This window comes from Eleutherodactylus coqui, chromosome 12 (assembly GCF_035609145.1).
Source record: "Eleutherodactylus coqui strain aEleCoq1 chromosome 12, aEleCoq1.hap1, whole genome shotgun sequence".
In the NCBI taxonomy this organism is placed as follows: Eukaryota; Metazoa; Chordata; class Amphibia; order Anura; family Eleutherodactylidae; genus Eleutherodactylus; species Eleutherodactylus coqui.
Genome location: NC_089848.1, coordinates 36,417,903 through 36,438,375, shown reverse-complemented (window position 1 = coordinate 36,438,375; position 20,473 = coordinate 36,417,903). Strand labels below are relative to the sequence as shown.

The 20,473-nt window shown below is 51.3% G+C and overlaps 1 protein-coding gene and 1 long non-coding RNA gene across 2 annotated transcripts in view; one reads left to right on the top strand and one right to left on the bottom strand.

Annotated features, from left to right (window-relative positions):
• The window catches only part of TEX10 (testis expressed 10), a 50,226-nt gene extending 40,082 nt beyond the window's left edge, over positions 1-10,144 (bottom strand). The window contains exons 1-2 of the mRNA XM_066584855.1: positions 9,847-10,144; positions 2,367-3,079 (exon numbers count right to left, since the gene is read on the bottom strand). Coding sequence (XP_066440952.1) covers positions 2,367-3,079; positions 9,847-10,026 — 893 coding nt within the window. The 5' untranslated portion in view covers positions 10,027-10,144. The remainder of the gene's footprint in view (positions 1-2,366; positions 3,080-9,846) is intronic.
• Positions 10,145-10,149: 5 nt separating this feature from the next.
• On the top strand, positions 10,150-19,663 carry LOC136586689 (uncharacterized). Its single transcript, XR_010787323.1, has 3 exons — positions 10,150-10,230; positions 13,747-13,803; positions 17,530-19,663. It is a non-coding gene; the product is annotated as an uncharacterized lncRNA (long non-coding RNA).
• Positions 19,664-20,473: the final 810 nt, after the last annotated feature.

Genomic DNA, 20,473 nt, shown 5'->3' with positions numbered 1-20,473 from the left:
CTTGTATGCCAAGGCACCACTGTATATAAAAGGCTAAATCTGTTTGCGTCATATACAAATCCACAATCCTGGTCCAATTTGATTGAACTCTTGCTCATCAGCACCAGATGATGAATACTGGTATAGTTAAAAATTGAAAACTCACTGAATTCTCCTGTAATTTTTGTCAACAATAGCAACCAATCACAGCTCAGCTTTCATTTCTTGAAAGCTGCGCTGTGATTGGTTGCTATGGGCAACAGATTTTCTTTTGGACAGCTTTCATAAGAGTGTGGTGCGGGGCTCATTTTTGTGGCCCACCTTGTATATCCCAGGACTGTCAATTTTTATTAACCAATCGCTGTACTTATAGCGCTGTGCACTAGACGGGAATATCACCCAGTATATAATAAAAGCTCCTTACAGACGCTGCTGTATAATACGAGTTCTGAACCTGGATAATCCACATATTAGATGCCTGACATCCACTACTATGAACAGACTAGCCCATGGGCCATACCATTCTACTGTGCAGGTAGGGGCACCGATACAAGAAAGCTATGTGAGCCGCATCATTAAGACACGTATATTAGGAGAGAGTATGAATTTCTATTCTAAAATAAAAACAGTGAAGATTGGCCCAGCCCTTACCGCCACAGGACAGAAGTTCACGACCTGGCTGCGGGTAACTTTACATCCTGTGGATAGAGCGAGCTCCGAAGCCGCACCTGCACCATTCTGCAACGGTGGTCAGCTGTGGCCGATAGTCAACCTTCTGCTGCAACAGCGGGGATCGATAAGAACATTGTTCCCTGCTGTTAATTCCATACATGCTGCCATCTTCGTAGATTGCCACATTTAAAAGGGTTCACAGAGAGCGCGCTCCGTGACGTCATCAGCCCTCAGTGATGTTCTTGCTGAGGGCTGATGGGTTGCCATGGCAACCAGATGCAAGATACTGGTATCCCTCCTTGCCATTGTCTATGGAGTACTGCAATGCATGATCACAGAGATCATCGCTGTTATGGTTCAAGTCTCCTACAGGGACGGAAACAAAAGCTTTTGCAGATTTCCCCATGATTGTATAAGAAGAAAAGGAAAAAAAAAGAAACAACAAGAGTACAAATTAGAGATGCGCGAGCACACTCGGTTAAGGCAGTTACTCGAGCGAGCATCGCTCTTCTCGACTAACTGCATACTCGTCCAAGCAGATTCGGGAAGAGGGCGGGGGTGAGCGGGGGGAGAGAGAGAGATCCTCCCCAACCCCCCGAATCTGCTTGGACGAGTATGCAGTTAGTCGAGAAGAGCGATGCTCGCTCGAGTAACTGCCTTAACCGAGCGTGCTTGCTCATCTCTAGGGAAAAAAAATAAAAAAATAAAATCGCACTGTAACAACTTGTACAATAAATTGGAACTATTTATCCTGCATGGCAAAAGTGTAGATATAAATAAATGGAAAATAGGCAGCAAAATGCTTATTTTCTTCATTTTGCCTCACAAAAAAAAATGCAATAAAGACGATCAGTAAAGCCTCATGCACTCAAAATTGATACTAATAAAACTACATCTTGCCCTGCAAAAAACAAGCCCTCAGAGAGCTCTAACCATGGAATAATAAGGCCTCCTTCGCATGGGCAACAAATCGCATGTATGAGAAGCCCGTGCTTTCTATGGGTTTCTTCATACATGCGATATTGTGTAGCATGCTACAAAACAACACAAAAACCTCACGGTTCGGCGATATGCACGCGACTCATGAAGTTTTGTAGCCCATGTTTCCCTGTGGAGCCTTCCTCTCTGTTGCATCGCACGAAAACGCGGTTTTCATGCGGTGCAATGCATCTTTGACAATAACAAATCCTACTGTCAAAGCTATAATCTAAGCCCTAACTGCAGAAAAGAAAAAATACACATACATCACCTCTCCCGCGCTGTCAGCCCGGCCGCATCTTCTCCCCGGGTCCCTGGCACTGATCACATCTTCTCCTCTGGCCGGGGATTCAAAAATCCCCCCCTCCTGGAAGGACTGACTGTGATTGGCTAACGCTTAGCCAATCACAGCCATAACTCGATGAATGGCTGTAATTGGTACAATCACAGCCATTCATCTCCGCTGTTTTGGGCAGAAGGTTGACTATCGGCCACAGCTGACCACCGCTGCACAATGGTGCAGGCTTGGCTTCAGAGCTCGCTCTATCCACACAATGTAAAGTGTGGATTTTTACTGTGCAGAAGTAGAAAAACCTAAAGGCATTATTTTGGTATCGTAGCTATCGTACTGACCCTGTATAATTTACAAACACTAGTGTGAGACTGACCTAAGAGATAAAAGTGCTCGATTACACCACAAAGCCCAACAGAGGAGAGTGCGTAGAGTCACACGTTACCTTAAACAGAACGATGGCCTCCCGGTTGAGCGCGTTTCTCCGGAGTCATACAGGCGGACATACTGTTTACCGTTGGCATGTTGGGCCCACGAGACATCAACATTTCTGTTTAAACTAACAACCTTTTCTGTGTTCTGAAATCCTCCTTTATTGGGAAACCTCTGTGCAGCCCGCTTCACTAACGCTTGCAAGAACTTTTTTAATCTGCTCAGTACATTTATCCTCCACTTCTGGGACGTAACCTTCCGGTTGGGATTCACAGACAACGTCCACATAGATGGCTTCTCGCTGCTTTTTATTTCCTTAGAAGTCTTCTGATGAGATATAAGTTCCAAGAAGTTGTTGACCAGCATACTACTGCGATCGATCAGCAGGTCTGGGTAAGCTTCCAGAAGGATGTCCAAGATCTTTAGGGAGTCTTCCTGGATACCGATCATGATGTGTGTCATGGCGGTGGAGAGGTGGGCACTTACCAGAGGAAAGAAAGGGCTGATCTTTTCCTGGGAGACCATGGGGGCCAAATGCTGCAACACAGAAATAGCCGCAGATCTGACCATCAGATCCTTGTCCGTGAATACCGCGGCCACCTCGCTCATGATAACAGAAATGTGCGTATCGATTATTGAAGGATGGCTTGAAAGGATTTCTCGGAGACCAACAAGAGCATCATGTTTAACGCCGGCGTTGTAATGATGCATCTGAGACAAGATGTCCTAGAAGAATTAAGAGTTTTGTAAGGTTAGTTTGTACTATAATTTCTGACATCCGCTCTGCTCTCACTTGCGCACATTTAAAACGCCACTGCGCCCGCCTCTGCGCTACCATCCATACATAATCCATTAGAAAGCATCAAAGTAACTTGTATCATTTTCAAGTCATCACTACTGAGAAGGCTAGCGAGGGGAGTGTAAGCGCCCCTGGCCCACATTCACACTGGCAGGTTTCGTCGCACTCCTAGGCAGCTCTTCAGTTACAATCTGTCACTTTCCCGTCGCCATTCTGCTTTTCACACACAAGCATATATAGAAAAACTGATTGCAACATTTACTTTAACATGGATGTCAATGGGGATTGGAGGCAAACTGAAAGCAGCAGTGTGCTGCCGTCTTACATCTAGCAGCTCCCATAACAGAAGACACTACCGAGAACCCTCCCCGACCACCACTCCGACACCTCGTGACACAGCCTCACCTAACCACCACCACCCTGGCACCTCGCGACACAGCCTCACCAGACCCTGAGAACCTTCCCTGAACACCATCGTGACACTACTGAAATCCTTCCCTGACCACCACCCGGACACCTCGCGACAGAGCCCAACCTGACCCTACTGAGAACCTTCCCTGAACACCACCATGACACCTCCCTCCAAACACCACCCCGAACCCCCCCCACTAATGAAAACCTTCCCTGAACACCACCGTCATCCCCTCCCCCAACACTACTGAAAACCTTCCCTGACCACCACCCGGACACCTCGCGACAGAGCCCAACCTGACCCTACTGAGAACCTTCCCTGAACACCACCATGACACCTCCCTCCAAACCCCCCCCGAACCCCCCCCCCCACTAATGAAAACCTTCCCTGAACACCACCGTCATCCCCTCCCCCAACACTACTGAAAACCTTCCCTGACCACCACCCTGACACCTCGCGACAAAGCCCAACCTGACCTTACTGAGAACCTTCCCTGAACACCACCATGCCACCCCCACTACTGAAAACCTTCCCTGAACACCACCGTCAGCCCCCCCCCACACTACTGAAAACCTTCCCTGAACACCAGCGTCAGCCCCCCCCAACACTACTGAAAACCTTCCCTGACCACCACCCTAACACCTCGCGACAGAGCCCAACCTGACCCTACTGAGAACCTTCTCTGACCACCATGAGCCCCCCTCCAAACACCACCCCGAACCCCCCCACCAGTAATGAAAACCTTCCCTGAACCCCATCGTAATCCCCCCCCCCCCCCCACTACTGTGAAGCAGCCCTGAACACCACCACCCACACCACTGAAAACCCTCCCTGGACGCCACCTTGACCCACCCTTCCGCCCCCTACACCACTGAGCACCTTCCCTGAACTCCCCGCCCTCACACTACTAAGCACCTTCCCTGTATCCCCCCCCCCACACACACGCACTACTGAGCACCTACCCTGTATCCCCCCCCACACTACTGAGCACTTTCCCTGTACCCTCGACACACACACACACTACTGAGCACCTTCCCTGTATCCCCCCCCCCCCCACACTACTGAGCACCTACCCTTGTATACACACACACACACACACACTACTGAGCACTTCCCCCCCCCCACACACACACACTACTGAGCACATTCCCTGTACCCCCCCCACCTCCCACACACACTACTGAGCACATTCCCTGTACCCCCCCCCACACACACACACTACTGAGCACATTCCCTGTACCCCCCCACCACACACACACACTACTGAGCACATTCCCTGTACCCCCCCACACACACACACACACTACTGAGCACATTCCCTGTACCCCCCCACACACACACACTACTGAGCACATTCCCTGTACCCCACACACACACACACACTACTGAGCACATTCCCTGTACCCCACACACACACACACACACACTACTGAGCACATTCCCTGTACCCCCCCGACACACACTACTGAGCACATTCCCTGTACCCCCCCCCACACACTGAGCACATTCCCTGTACCCCCCCCCCACATACTGAGCACATTCCCTGTACCCCCCCCCACACATACTGAGCACATTCCCTGTACCCCCCCCCACAAACACACACACTACTGAGCACTTTCCCTGTATCTCCCCCCCCACACACACACTACTGAGCACCTTCCCTGTACCCCCCCCACACACACTACTGAGCACCTTCCCTGTACCCCCCCCACACACACTACTGAGCACCTTTCCTGTATCTCCCCCCACACACACATACTAGTGAGCACCTACCCTGTATCCACACACACACTACTGAGCACTTTCCCCTCCCCCCCACACACACTACTGAGCACATTCCCTGTAACCCCCCCCCCCCCAACACACACACACACACTACTGAGCACATTCCCAGTACCCCCCCCCACACACACTGAGCACATTCCCAGTACCCCCCCCCCCACACACACACACTGAGCACATTCCCTGTACCCCCCCAACACACACACATACTGAGCACATTCCCTGTACCCCCCCCCCCACACACACATACTGAGCACATTCCCTGTACCCCCCCCCCCCCACACACATACTGAGCACATTCCCTGTACCCCCCCCCCCCACACACACACACACATACTGTGATAGACATGATAATTAGTTAGTATAAAATGTCTATTGATTTGTATAAACCAAATGTATTAATGCTATTGTAATGACTTTTAACTTTGTGGAGGTTAATGGCCACACAATCTCATCATGGTATTTGTTGGACAATGGCATGGTGAAAGATGTGTGGTGTATTGTTAGCTGAGTACATAAAGTTGAACAAGCAGCCTCTAAGAGTTAAAGGTCATAGTGTTATCCGTATACCTGTATTCAATACTGAGTGTTTTCCTAGCCCTCTTCCACCCCCCACACTGAAGTTATTTAAATAATGAATTGTCACGTACGCAGAAATTCCTTCAGCTAGGACAAGGTCCAAGCTACATCGGACTTGAGGAAGGGTGGGCAGAGAGGCGGGAGATTCTATATGATCCGACAAATGAGAATCTTATATGTTACTGATGTAATCTGTTGCACGCCCATTAAAGGGCAGGTGTTATGTGTTATAATAAAAAGCCTGAGGCTCTACACATTGTAGAGACTCTCCCAGCTTAGACTGATACCTTACGTCTGATCTGGTCGATGATGTGTGCACACTATACAATTTGGAAGCTACATAATACCCCGAACCCTGCTGGAGAAAATATGATCTAGCACAATACTGAGCACTTTCCCTGTACCCCCCCCCCCCCACACTGCCGAGCACTTTCCCTGCACCCCCCCCACACACACACTGCCGAGCACTTTCCCTGCACCCCCCACACACACACACACTGCCGAGCACTTTCCCTGCACCCCCCCCACACACACACTGCCGAGCACTTTCCCTGCACCCCCCCCACACACACACACACTGCCGAGCACTTTCCCTGCACCCCCCCCACACACACACACACTGCCGAGCACTTTCCCTGCACCCCCCCCTACACACACACACACAGCCGAGCACTTTCCCTGCACACCCCCCCCACACACACACACTGCCGAGCACTTTCCCTGCACACCCCCCCCACACACACACACTGCCGAGCACTTTCCCTGCACACCCCCCCCACACACACACACTGCCGAGCACTTTCCCTGCACACCCCCCCCACACACACACACTGCCGAGCACTTTCCCTGCACACCCCCCCACACACACACACTGCCGAGCACTTTCCCTGCACACCCCCCCCACACACACACACTGCCGAGCACTTTCCCTGCACCCCCCCCCCACACACACTGCCGAGCACTTTCCCTGCACCCCCCCCCCCCACACACACTGCCGAGCACTTTCCCTGCACCCCCCCCCACACACACTGCCGAGCACTTTCCCTGCACCCCCCCCCCACACACACACACAGCCGAGCACTTTCCCTGCACCCCCCCCCACACACACACACAGCCGAGCACTTTCCCTGCACACCCCCACACACACACACAGCCGAGCACTTTCCCTGCACACCCCCACACACACACACACACACTGCCGAGCACTTTCCCTGCACCCCCCCCCCCACACACACACTGCCGAGCACTTTCCCTGCACCCCCCCCCCACACACACACACTGCCGAGCACTTTCCCTGCACCCCCCCCACACACACACTGCCGAGCACTTTCCCTGCACCCCCCCCACACACACACTGCCGAGCACTTTCCCTGCACCCCCCCCACACACACACTGCCGAGCACTTTCCCTGCACCCCCCCCACACACACACTGCCGAGCACTTTCCCTGCATCCCCCCACACACACACTGCCGAGCACTTTCCCTGCATCCCCCCACACACACTGCCGAGCACTTTCCCTGCATCCCCCCACACACACACTGCCGAGCACTTTCCCTGCATCCCCCCACACACACACTGCCGAGCACTTTCCCTGCATCCCCCCACACACACTGCCGAGCACTTTCCCTGCATCCCCCCCACACACACTGCCGAGCACTTTCCCTGCATCCCCCCCACACACACTGCCGAGCACTTTCCCTGCATCCCCCCACACACACTGCCGAGCACTTTCCCTGCATCCCCCCACACACACTGCCGAGCACTTTCCCTGCATCCCCCCCACACACACTGCCGAGCACTTTCCCTGCATCCCCCCCACACTGCCGAGCACCCCCCCTGCATCCCCCCACACTGCCGAGCACCCCCCCTGCACCCCCCCCACACTGCCGAGCACCCCCCCTGCATCCCCCCCCACACTGCCGAGCACCCTCCCTGAACCCCCCCCCACACTGCCGAGCACCCTCCCTGAACCCCCCCCCACACTGCCGAGCACCCTCCCTGAACCCCCCCCCACACTGCCGAGCACCCTCCCTGAACCCCCCCCCCACACTGCCGAGCACCCTCCCTGAACCCCCCAGTGCCGAGCACCCTCCCTGAACCCCCCCCCACTGCCAAGCACCCTCCCTGAACCCCCCCCCCACACTGCCGAGCACCCTCCCTGAACCCCCCCAGTGCCGAGCACCCTCCCTGAACCCCCCCCAGTGCCGAGCACCCTCCCTGAACCCCCCCCCCCCAGTGCCGAGCACCCTCCCTGAACCCCCCCCCCAGTGCCGAGCACCCTCCCTGAACCCCCCCCCACTGCCAAGCACCCTCCCTGAACCCCCCCCCCCACTGCCAAGCACCCTCCCTGAACCCCCCCCCCCACTGCCAAGCACCCTCCCTGAACCCCCCCCCCCACTGCCAAGCACCCTCCCTGAACCCCCCCCCCCCACTGCCGAGCACCCTCCCTGAACCCCCCCCCACTGCCGAGCACCCTCCCTGAACCCCCCCCACTGCCGAGCACCCTCCCTGAACCCCCCCCACTGCCGAGCACCCTCCCTGAACCCCCCCCACTGCCGAGCACCCTCCCTGAACCCCCCCCACTGCCGAGCACCCTCCCTGAACCCCCCCACTGCCGAGCACCCTCCCTGAACCCCCCCCCACTGCCGAGCACCCTCCCTGAACCCCCCCCACTGCCGAGCACCCTCCCTGAACCCCCCCCCCCCCACTGCCGAGCACCCTCCCTGAACCCCCCCCCCACTGCCGAGCACCCTCCCTGAACCCCCCCCCCCCACTGCCGAGCACCCTCCCTGAACACCCCCCCCCCCACTGCCGAGCACCCTCCCTGAACCCCCCCCCACTGCCGAGCACCTTCCCTGAACCCGCCCCACTACCGAGCACCCTCCCTGAACCCCCCCCACTACCGAGCACCCTCCCTGAACCCCCCCCACTACCGAGCACCCTCCCTCAACCCCCCCCCCACTACCGAGCACCCTCCCTGAACCCCCCCCCCACTACCGAGCACCCTCCCTGAACCCCCCCAACCCCACTACCGAGCACCCTCCCTGAACCCCCCCAACCCCACTACCGAGCACCCTCCCTGAACCCCCCCCCCCACTGCCGAACACCCTCCCTGAACCCCCACACACACTGCCGAGCACTTCCCCTGCATCCCCCCCACACACACTGCCGAGCACTTCCCCTGCATCCCCCCCACACACACTGCCGAGCACTTCCCCTGCATCCCCCCCACACACACTGCCGAGCACTTCCCCTGCATCCCCCCCACACACACTGCCGAGCACTTCCCCTGCATCCCCCCCACACACTGCCGAGCACTTCCCCTGCATCCCCCCCCCACACTGCCGAGCACCCTCCCTGGACCCCCCCCCCCACTCCCGAGCACCCTCCCTGAACCCCCCCAACCCCACTACCGAGCACCCTCCCTGAACCCCCCCCCACTGCCGAGCACCCTCCCTGAACCCCCCAACCCCACTGCCGAACACCCTCCCTGAACACCCCCCACTGCCGAACACCCTCCCTGAATCCCCCCCACTGCCGAGCACCCTCCCTGTACCCCCCCCCCACTGCCGAGCACCCTCCCTGTACCCCCCCCCACTGCCGAGCACCCTCCCTGTACCCCCCCACTGCCGAGCACCCTCCCTGTACCCCCTTCCCCACTACTGAGTACCCTCCCTGTACCCCCTACCCCACTACCGAGTACCCCCCCCTGTACCCCCTTCCCCACTACTGAGTACCCTCCCTGTACCCCCTACCCCACTACCGAGTACCCCCCCCCCCCTGTACCCCCTTTCCCACTATTGAGCACCTCCCCTGAACCCCCCGCGGCCGCTTCGCTCCCATTTGGCTTCTCGGCGCCCCCAAGGATGATGATCTACCGGTACGGCTGTTAGTCATGGTCTCTCCTGCCGGTCACCTACCGCCAAGGTCCGCTTCCTCTTACTGCTGGGCAGCGAGGGGTCTCCGCGCAGCTGCTCGCTCACACGCACGGCCCGCACGCTGCACCGGGGGTCGGTCACGTTGTCCGCTCGCGGTTTTTTCTTTCCAACCTTCAGTTTTACTTTCTGGAAATCTTCCTGCCGTTTTCGTTTATTCGCCATCTTAGAGCCGGAGGACACAGCGAGCGGAGCTACCGCATACCGGGCACGGCGCGCCAGTCACGGCTCCACGCAGCAGAGCCCGCTCGTCGCTGGTGAGCGAGGCACTTCCGGGTCACACACAGGCGCTTCCTGCTGGAGCTACGGGGAGCGCCGAGGGACACACTGCGACGAGCGGGTTACCCGTGGACATGACTGCAGCATGAGGTGTGGGGGGTTCAGGGGAGGTGCCCAGTAGTGGGGGGGTCAGGGGATGTGCATAGTAGGGGGGGGGGGTTCAGGAATGGTGCTCCGTACTGTGTGTGGGGGTGTTCAGGGAGTAGATGACCGTATACAGCTGCTGCCCACCAGACACTGCAGGTGGGGAATAGAAGACTGTATGCAGATGCACCACACCACAGGGGTGGGAGTAGACAACTATATACAGCTGCAGCCCACCAGACACTGCGGGGGTGAGGGATCGATGACTATATGCAGCTGCGGCCCACCAGACACTGCGGGGGTGAGGGATCGATGACTATATGCAGCTGCGGCCCACCAGACACTGCGGGGGTGAGGGATCGATGACTATATGCAGCTGCGGCCCACCAGACACTGCGGGGGCTGAAGTTGATGACTGTATACAGCTGCAGCCCACCAGACACTGCGGGGGTGAGGGATCGATGACTATATGCAGCTGCGGCCCACCAGACACTGCGGGGGTGAGGGATCGATGACTATATGCAGCTGCGGCCCACCAGACACTGCGGGGGCTGAAGTTGATGACTGTATACAGCTGCAGCCCACCAGACACTGCGGGGGTGGGAGTAGATGACTATATAGCTGCTGCCTACCAGACACCGTGGGGGCGGGACTAGACCATTATATAGCTTGGCCCACCAGAAACTGTGGGGGTGGTGAGTAGATGACTGTATACGGCTGTGGCCGACCAGAAACCGCACGGGCGGGAAATAGATGGCTGTATACAGCTGCGGCCCACCAGAAACCACGGGGGTGGTGAGTAGATAACTGTATACAGCTGCGGCCGACCAGACACTGCAGGCGGAGAATAGATGGCTGTATACAGCTGCTGCCCACCAGACACAGCAGGAGCTGGAGTAGATGACTGTATACAGCTGCTGCCCACCAGACACTGCGGGGGCAGGAGTAGATCACTGTATACAGCTACGGCCCACCAGACACTATGGGGGCTGGAGTAGATCACTGTATACAGCTACGGCCCACCAGACACTATGGGGGCTGGAGTAGATCACTGTATACAGCTACGGCCCACCAGACACAGCAGGAGCTGGAGTAGATGACTGTATACAGCTACAGCCCACCAGACACTATGGGGGCTGGAGTAGATCACTGTATACAGCTACGGCCCACCAGACACTATGGGGGCTGGAGTAGATCACTGTATACAGCTACAGCCCACCAGACACTATGGGGGCTGGAGTAGATCACTGTATACAGCTACGGCCCACCAGACACAGCAGGAGCTGGAGTAGATGACTGTATACAGCTGCAGCCCACCAGACACTATGGGGGCAGGAGTAGATGACTGTATACAGCTGCTGCCCACCAGACACTATGGGGGCAGGAGTAGATGACTGTATACAGCTACGGCCCACCAGACACTATGGGGGCAGGAGTAGATCACTGTATACAGCTGCTGCCCACCAGACACTATGGGGGCAGGAGTAGATCACTGTATACAGCTGCTGCCCACCAGACACTATGGGGGCAGGAGTAGATGACTGTATACAGCTACGGCCCACCAGACACTATGGGGGCAGGAGTACATGACTGTATACAGCTACGGCCCACCAGACACTATGGGGGCAGGAGTAGATGACTGTATGCAGCTGCTGCCCACCAGACACTGCGTAGGCGAGTAGATGACTGTATACAGCTGTAGCCCACCAGGCACAGTGGGGCGGGAGTAGATGACTGTATATAGCTGTAGCCCACCAGAAACCGCAGGGACTGGGAAACATTAAAAGAGACCCAGATGGATGAACACAGAACTTGCACACGTTAAAAATGAAGAAAAATATGTTTCTCAAATGGAAAGAGGGGGAATATCTACAGAAGAATATAATGCGGTCTGCAGAAACTGCAGGGCAAGTGTCAGAAAAGCTGAAGCTAATTATGAACTGAGGCTTGCAACAGAGGCCAGAAGCAATAAAAAAGGATTTTGGGGGTCAAAAGCAAAAGAAAAGTCAAAGATGCTATTGGATGCTTACAGGATGAAAATGGTGAATTGGTTAAGAATAAAGATGGGCGAGCGTACTCGCTAAGGCATATTACTCGAGCGAGTAGTGCCTTATGCGAGTACCTGCCCGCTTGTCTCTAAAGATTCGGGTGCCAGCGGGGGGTGGGGAGCAGTGGGGGAGATCTCTCACTCTCCCCCCCCCCCCCGCGCGCTCACTCCCGCAACACCGCTCCCCCCCGCCGGCACCCGAATCTTTAGAGACGAGCGGGCAGGTACTCGTATAAGGCACTACTCGCTCGAGTAGTTTGCCTTAGCTGGTACGCTCGCACATCTCTAGTTAAGAATGATGTTGAGAAGAACAAACTTTTTAACTCCTATTTTGTATCTGTTTTCTCTCAGAAAATAGATGTAACATCAACTGATCTTCCCTGTGCTATTGGGGGGATAAAAGAATGCAGGCTATCTATAAGCAGAGATATGGTGAGGGAAAGGATAGCTAACTTAAATGAATTCAAGTCTCAAGGTCCAGATGAATTACATCCTAGGATACTGAAGGAAGCAGCGGAGGTAATTACTGAACCAGTCGATGGATCTATGAAAATTCATGGAGAACAGAAGTCCCAGAAGATTAGAAAAAGACAAATGTTGTCTCTATCTTCAAAAAAATGGAAGCAGGTGGACCCAGAAAACTACAGGCCTGTGAGCCTGACCTCTATTGATCTTTGAGTAAATTATTAAGCAGCATGTATGCAAATACTTGGATGAGAAAAAACTAATGAACCAGAGCCAGCATGGGCTTGTAACAAATAAAGGGCCATTTAGACACAACGATTCTCGCTCCAAGCTGTCTTTTGAGCGATAACCATTGTGTCTAAATAAACAAACATTGTGCAGTTTTCGTGCACGAGTCGTTCATCGTTCAATTCTAGTTTTCTTGAATTGAGTGATGAGCTGTTATCAGCGGTGCCGGCTGTTATCCGTCTGTCATACAGCAGTTGCAATATATTGAATGGCATAAAAATTATTTTTGGATAACCTGTGATGTCGAGGATCTCCCCTCAAGTATACCTCACCATGGAGCCATACAAGCAGTGGGCTTTCGTTTGAACCAACACAGCAACTACACCAGCGAGTTAAAAGAGTTTGTTCTGTCGGCGGAATTTCTATTGTGTCAAAAAAATATTTAGCGTTTGATGGTATGCATTTTTTTGCAGGTATCGGGAGCCCCGATGGGCTCTCGATTTTCGCCCATGATAGCAAACCTGACCATGAGCTGGTGGGAGTCTAAATATATATTTAATGAGAATAATCCCATGTATGGCCACATGGTGTGGTACGGACGCTTTATTGATGACATCATCATCATATGCAAAGAAGAAAATAATGAGATGACAGATGTTGCGGTATTACTGGGGGAATTTTCTGGATTTATTAATATGAACATCTTTAAAGGCGTTTTGTCATTAAAAAATTATCTAAACTTACCTATCCCTTCCCTGTCTGTCTCCTTATCACATCTTCAGGAAGAAAAAAAGAAACACAGCAGCACTCCAAGGGTTCAGCCACACCGCTGGTGCAAGGTACAATGCAATAGCCCAGTTAGGGTCCCGACTCCCTGGGTCCACTGTTGATCAGCAATGTAGAGAGGAGGAACTAGGCAGCATTCATTGAAGTCTTCTTTATTAAATAGCCATGAGAAAGCAAGCAGCCACGTATCGACCCTGTGCTCGGGTCTTTATCAAGCTTGATAAAGACCCGAGCACAGGGTCGATACGTGGCTGCTTGCTTTCTCATGGCTATTTAATAAAGAAGACTTCAATGAATGCTGCCTAGTTCCTCCTCTCTACATTCCTTATCACATCTTCTCCTGGTTGAGCTTCTCCAGTGCCCCATGTCAGCTCACTGCAGGCTGGGCCCAGCTTGTTATGAGGGCTGCATATATCAAATTCCTTCCGGCTGGGTCAGTGAAGATCACATCTGTGCTGTAGCCTCACTGCCTAGGAAGGAATTGTAATCTATTTCAGAGATAGCTCTCCTGAACAATCTCTGAAGAAGATAGGCAGTCCCCCTGCTGACCTGTAAGCTGTGACATAAAGTTCATTGGTTGGCAGGCAGAAGACTGCCAGCCAAATGTATGTAACCTCACAGGAAGAAGAAGAATCAGGCAGCTGGAGGTGAAGTGACCCCCTGGACTGCAGGAGACAGGAGAAGATAAGGGAGGTGAAGATCTGGTAAGTAGACTTATGGGGGAGGAATAGATAAGTATAGAATTTTTCTTTTTTAGTGACAGAACCCCTTTAACTTAAAATTTATCTGTGCTTACGAAAAGAAGGAAACTTCTTTCTTGGATTTATGGTTGCATGGGAATGATGAGAAAGGAATTCTAGAATCAAGATTGTTTAGAAAAGACGCTGCAGGAAACACTATTCTTCATGCCGATAGTGCTCACCCAGGACACGTCATTAAAGTAATGCCGACAGGGGAACCTATTAGGGCTAAATGGGCATGTACTACACCACAGGACTACAATACAGCAAGAGAGGAAGTTAAACAAAGCTTGAGGGATAGAGGATATAGCGACACGTTATTAAAAGGTTCCATCAATAAACTAGTGAGAAAAGATCTAGTGGAAGGCAGAAAAGGGGACCAGAATAGTAAAAGAAGGACTCAGAAAACAAAGAGTTTAATATTCTCTACATCGTATAGTAATAATAATAATATAATAATAATCTTTATTTGTATAGCGCCAACATATTCCGCAGCGCTTACATAGACAGGGGAAATACAGAAAGACAAAAGTACAAACATTACAGAACCACGGTTACAATCGTAATCAGCTGATGGAAACAATAGGGGTGCGGGTCCTGCTCCAACGAGCTTACATACTACAAGTAATGGGGTGATACAGAAGGTAAAATGGCTGGAGGTGTGCACAGTATCGCGTGCTGGAGAGTGAGGGATGCTATATACAGACAACAGTCAGACATTTAGCTATGCGACGGCAGGATCAATATGACTACAGGAGCGGTTTATGATGGCTAGCAGGGATTGCAGTCAGTAGGTCAGGAAACATGTTATCAGGCGGTGTACAGAAGGGTTTGTTTAGGGAATGCGGTATGCATCCCTGAAGAGGTGCGTCTTTAGAGCACGCCTGAAGTTTTTCGAGTCCTGGATTGCCCGGATGTTCTTTGGTAGTGCGTTCCAGAGGACCAGTGCTGCTCTGGAGAAGTCTTGGAGGCGGGAGTGAGAAGTTCGAATTAGAGGGGTGTGCAGTCTAGTTTCGTTTGCCGAGCGGAGAGCCCGGGCTGGGTGATGGATTGAGATGAGGGAGGCGATATAGGGGGGCGCTGCGCTGTGGAGGGCTTTGTGGATGAAGGTAATAAGTTTAAATTGAATTCTGTATTTAACTGGCAGCCAGTGCAGTGACTGGCACAGGGCAGAGGCATCTGAGTAGCGGCTGGACAGTAATATGAGCCTGGCTGCCGCATTCAGGATGGATTGTAGAGGGTAGAGTCTGGTGCAGGGGAGGCCGACCAGCAAGGAGTTGCAATAGTCGAGCCGTGAGTGGATGAGGGCAACAACAAGCGTTTTCAGCGTGTCTATGGTGAGAAAGGAGCGGATTCTTGAGATGTTCTTTAGGTGCAGCCGACATGTTCGGGCCACTGACTGGATGTAGGGAGTAAATGAGAGATCTGAGTCGAATATGACCCCAAGGCAGCGGGCATGTTGTCTAGGAGTTATGGTGACGCCACACACTGAGATGGAGATGTCAGGAGGAGGTCGGTTGGTGGAAGGAGGAAACACCAGTAAGTCAGTTTTAGAGAGGTTTAGTTTTAGGTAGAGAGAGGACATAGTGTTAGAGACAGCAGACAGACAGTTGGTGATGTTTTGGAGGAAAGGTGCAGAGATGTCACGGGAAGAGGTGTATAACTGGGTGTCATCAGCATAGAGGTGGTAATGGAGGCCAAAGCTCCTGATGGTTTGTCCAACAGGGGCTGTGTAGATGTAGTAATGATTTTGATACGATCAAAAAACTATTTTATAAATTCGTCCTGGTATGGCGTCAGGATAAAGTAACGGCTAGTATTCTGGATAAGGCGGTCATGGTTCTAGCAAAAAGGAACAAGAATTTGGGGATATGTTATCCCCAAGCCCTTTCTCTAGGACAGTGGCTTAAGCACAAAGGATTTGTAAGCTGCGGTAACGCACGATGCAGCAGGTGTCATCTGGCAAAAAATGCAACAAGTTCACAGATAGCATGGGAAGGAAGGAATATACCATCAGGAGTTATATACATTGTGATGCCACAAATGTGGTGTATATCATCAGTTTCACTACCAGAAAATTAAGAACAAGGATAGCCGAGCATGTACGACACAAAAAACTCAAAGATGAATCACTCAGGTGCAACAAAACATTTTATTGAACAACACTCCAAAAACATAAATCATTTTGTTTATTATGGCGTTGAGGTTGTAAGTAATATTAGAAAACAACAAGTAGACCAGACAAGAATATAGAGAAGGATTCTGGATACTAAGGGCGCCTGCACACGAGCGGAAATTCCGCGGCGGGATTTCCGCCGCTGGAGGCCTGAATAGGATTGGGTTAACAAACGCAATCCTATGCAGACGGCCGCAGTTTGGCCGTGTGAAATCTCGCGCAGCAAACAAGCCGCGGCATGTCCTATTTCTGTGCTGGGCTCTGGCTCCGGTCTGCGCATGCATAGGCAAGCCGGCGCATCAAACAGCCGGAGCCGTGGGTGCAAGTGAGTATGCGCCGCTCTCTGCAGGCGCTCGGGTCGGGTCCCGCGGCGAGAATTCTCGCCGCCGGATCCGACCCGCCCGTCTGCAGGCGGCCTAACGCTGGAAGCTAGATCCCCTACGGGGATGAACATAAAGACAGACCTTCTGTATATTCATTAACAGACAACAGGCGGGGGGTCTGGTATGTTTTTTATATACACATATGATATAAGCACCAATGAGTGGAGGGTGATTACTGTTGTTTGGATACATGACAGGCAGACATATATGGCAGTAGTGCATAAGAGCAGTAGAAAAGGTTGAAATAACATGTAAGGGATTATATCCCAAGAGCATAGTAGATTTTATTGAGTATGTATAGAAAAATAATGTTAATGAAACGGGAAATATGTTGGAGGAAGGAATGAATCATTTAAATAAAGCGTTAAGATGTGGTTCTGCAGTCTCTATGGGAGCAGAGATGCAGTAGCCACGTACTAATCAGAGAAAGTGATAAGGGGTTAAAAATCAGGTGTTTTTTTAATGAAGTTTATTTTAAAGGAAGCTGGATGGAACGATAAGATGAGGTGAACAAGATTTTGAGATCATCGAAGCGCTTTCTCCTGATGAATGTGCAACAATGTATAAACAAAGCAGGAAAACGTATTCTTCACACAGCCCAGGATCCCGGGTCGTTTTTGCATACAAGTTATGGAGCAGAAGACACTGAGCAGAAGGATCTATGATTTTGTGGAGAAAACTCAGTTTGCCTTTTAACCTATTGAACTCAGTCTCTGGTCTTTCTGGAGTTTGCAGTCCGGCGCTCAGTAATTGGCATCCTTTCCTGTAGGAGTGATTCATACTGAAATATCATTACTGCTTGGGTCACATTATGAATTCTGAAACCCAGATAGATCAATAAGTTACAAGTCATTTTGAGTCTTTTTCTACAAAATGATAGATTTTAAATTTGAAAGAATAAACCATTTTGTAATAAGATAGAATCATTCACAAGTCTATCAATATCAAATATAAACAGGAGAACAAAAGTCTAACAATCTTTCCAGCAAAAGAAACAAAGGTGTAAAATGTGTAAACTAATGGCAATGTTATGGAAGGAGTATTTTTGACTAAATACCTTTAAATTCATAAGCGTAAACTTAGAGGTTGTCGGCATACACTCACGGCTTCGAAGGGTAGCTAGCACAGGCTCGCACTTGAAAACATTCCTAAAATATAATGATATGAACTTGCACACTGCACACACTTGTGTTTGGGACCTGTAGGATGGGTTGGTTTACGACACTTGACAGTATGGCTATAAAATGTCTTATTGGATAATTTAGTCGAAGTATCATGTAGTGTCATTAGGGTTGCCACCTTTGTCGCGAAACAATACCAGCCATGGTTAAAAGGGGGCGTGTAGGGGGTGGGACTTGGGGGCGTGTCTTATTGCAGCATTTTTTCCCTCCTTTATCTCCTGGATCCTGTCCGGCGTGTTCTCACGACTAGATGACGTTTAGTGTGATTCACACATCATCTACTCACGAGTACACGCTGCAGACACTTGCATCACATACAATATACACATATATAATTATATACATGAGATACCCAGGTTACCCCAGCATGGTCCATATCAGTATATACAGGAGTTATGCCTCTCCTGTATATAGTGATGCTGATGTAACCTGGATATGTCCTGTACATAAATAAATGTACAGCTGGTATAAAGTATACCAGCTAAACATACAAGATTACATGAACTACATGGTACATACCTCGTACTGCATGTACTGCTTCTCCGCTCTCCTCTTCGGGTCCCAGTACTGTCACTGCAGCGCCGGCCGGACATCCATCCTGACCCCCACACATCGCACACACACAACTCCACTACATCCATCCTGATCCCCAGACATCACACACACAGCTCCGCTACATCCATCCTGATCCCACACACATGATAGACACAGCTACACTACATCCATCCTCATCCCAAGACATCACACACACAGCTCTGCTACATCCATCCTGACCCCCACACATCACACACATAACTCCACTCACTCCATCCATCCAGAACCCCACAGCTCCAACAAACACACAGCTGCAGAGTCCTACATTTACTTAGCCCCCATGGTCATGTGATCCCTGACTCTTCCCACACAGGGTATCACATGACATCATCGGAGGCCCTGGAAGCTGCCGGCTCTGCAGGTCTGTGTTTCCTCTGATGTTAGGATTGCTGGAAGAGGGTTAACTGGCGCTAGGGGGCAGTGCAGGCTCTAAAAATACCAGCCTGTAATAGGGGCGGTAAAAAAAAATACCGGCACGGGCCTGACAGAAAAAATACCGGCCGGGTGGCAACCCTAAGTGTCATCCATGGTTTATAAGTCCACCGCAGACAAAGGCAAAGGAGAGGCTATAATGGAAGAGTGTTGAAGTCTACTTGCGCCCTTTGGGGCCGATGTACATTGATTTTTCCCCCAGATTGATATGCCACATACCCACTTGGATGGATGCTAAGTATAGCATTGTTTTGCTTTTCTGTATTTTGCTGATACACTATTTGTATCTTTTGAACTTACAAGTCTTGCAGGGTAATATATTTCTTGAAATCTTGGATGTTTTTGATATCTTGTATGTATATCTACTTATATCACTTTAAATAAACTTTAATTTAGTTAATATTTGGCATGTGTGTATGTGAACCCACTTATTCTCGTCGTGGAAGCTGCCATAAAATACCAAGAACATATTGTGAAAGCACATGTCATCGTTAATAAGCTGAACTGGATGGACATATGTCTTTTTTTCCTTACATACTATGTTAAACTACCAATAATAGACAAATTGCGGGAAAAAAAAGAAAGTGAAGAAACAGAAAGCAAGACAAAAAAGGGGGAAAACCATTCCTACCATACATAGTGTTACATCAGAGCTGTGAAGGCAAAGCAAGACAAGCAAAATTAGCATTGGTAACAGTCTGCATCCAGGGTGGAACGAATTGATTCAAACTGCTCGAGTTTGTCGATAGAGCACAATTTTTCACTGCTTATACGCTTTTTAACTTCTGAAAAATCAAGGTCTTGTGCTTTTCAGGAAAATTTTTTTTTTCACCGCCAAGAACCCCGGAACACAAAAGAAATAAGCAGGAGTGGGGGAAATGTCTGTGTAGATTTATGAAGAAGGAATTTGTAAGCAAAGTATAACCTGTCAAGGTTAATATAAGGTAGTATATACCCTTATCTATAGTTACTGGACTTTGGGACAAAGCCACCAAATGTGGTACATGTCCCCTGGCACCTGCACTGTCAGAAGTAGTTGGAAAAATATCCAGGGACAGCCTTAGCAATGCGGCCAGGCATTAAATACCCCCTGGTTAGAATTTTAGCATTTGTTTCCAACAGCAGAATATTCAGTAAGCCCCTGGTTCACGAACACCAATTTCATGACCTCTTGATGACTGATATCTATGCCAGGTCAGTCTCCTACCTGTGAACAT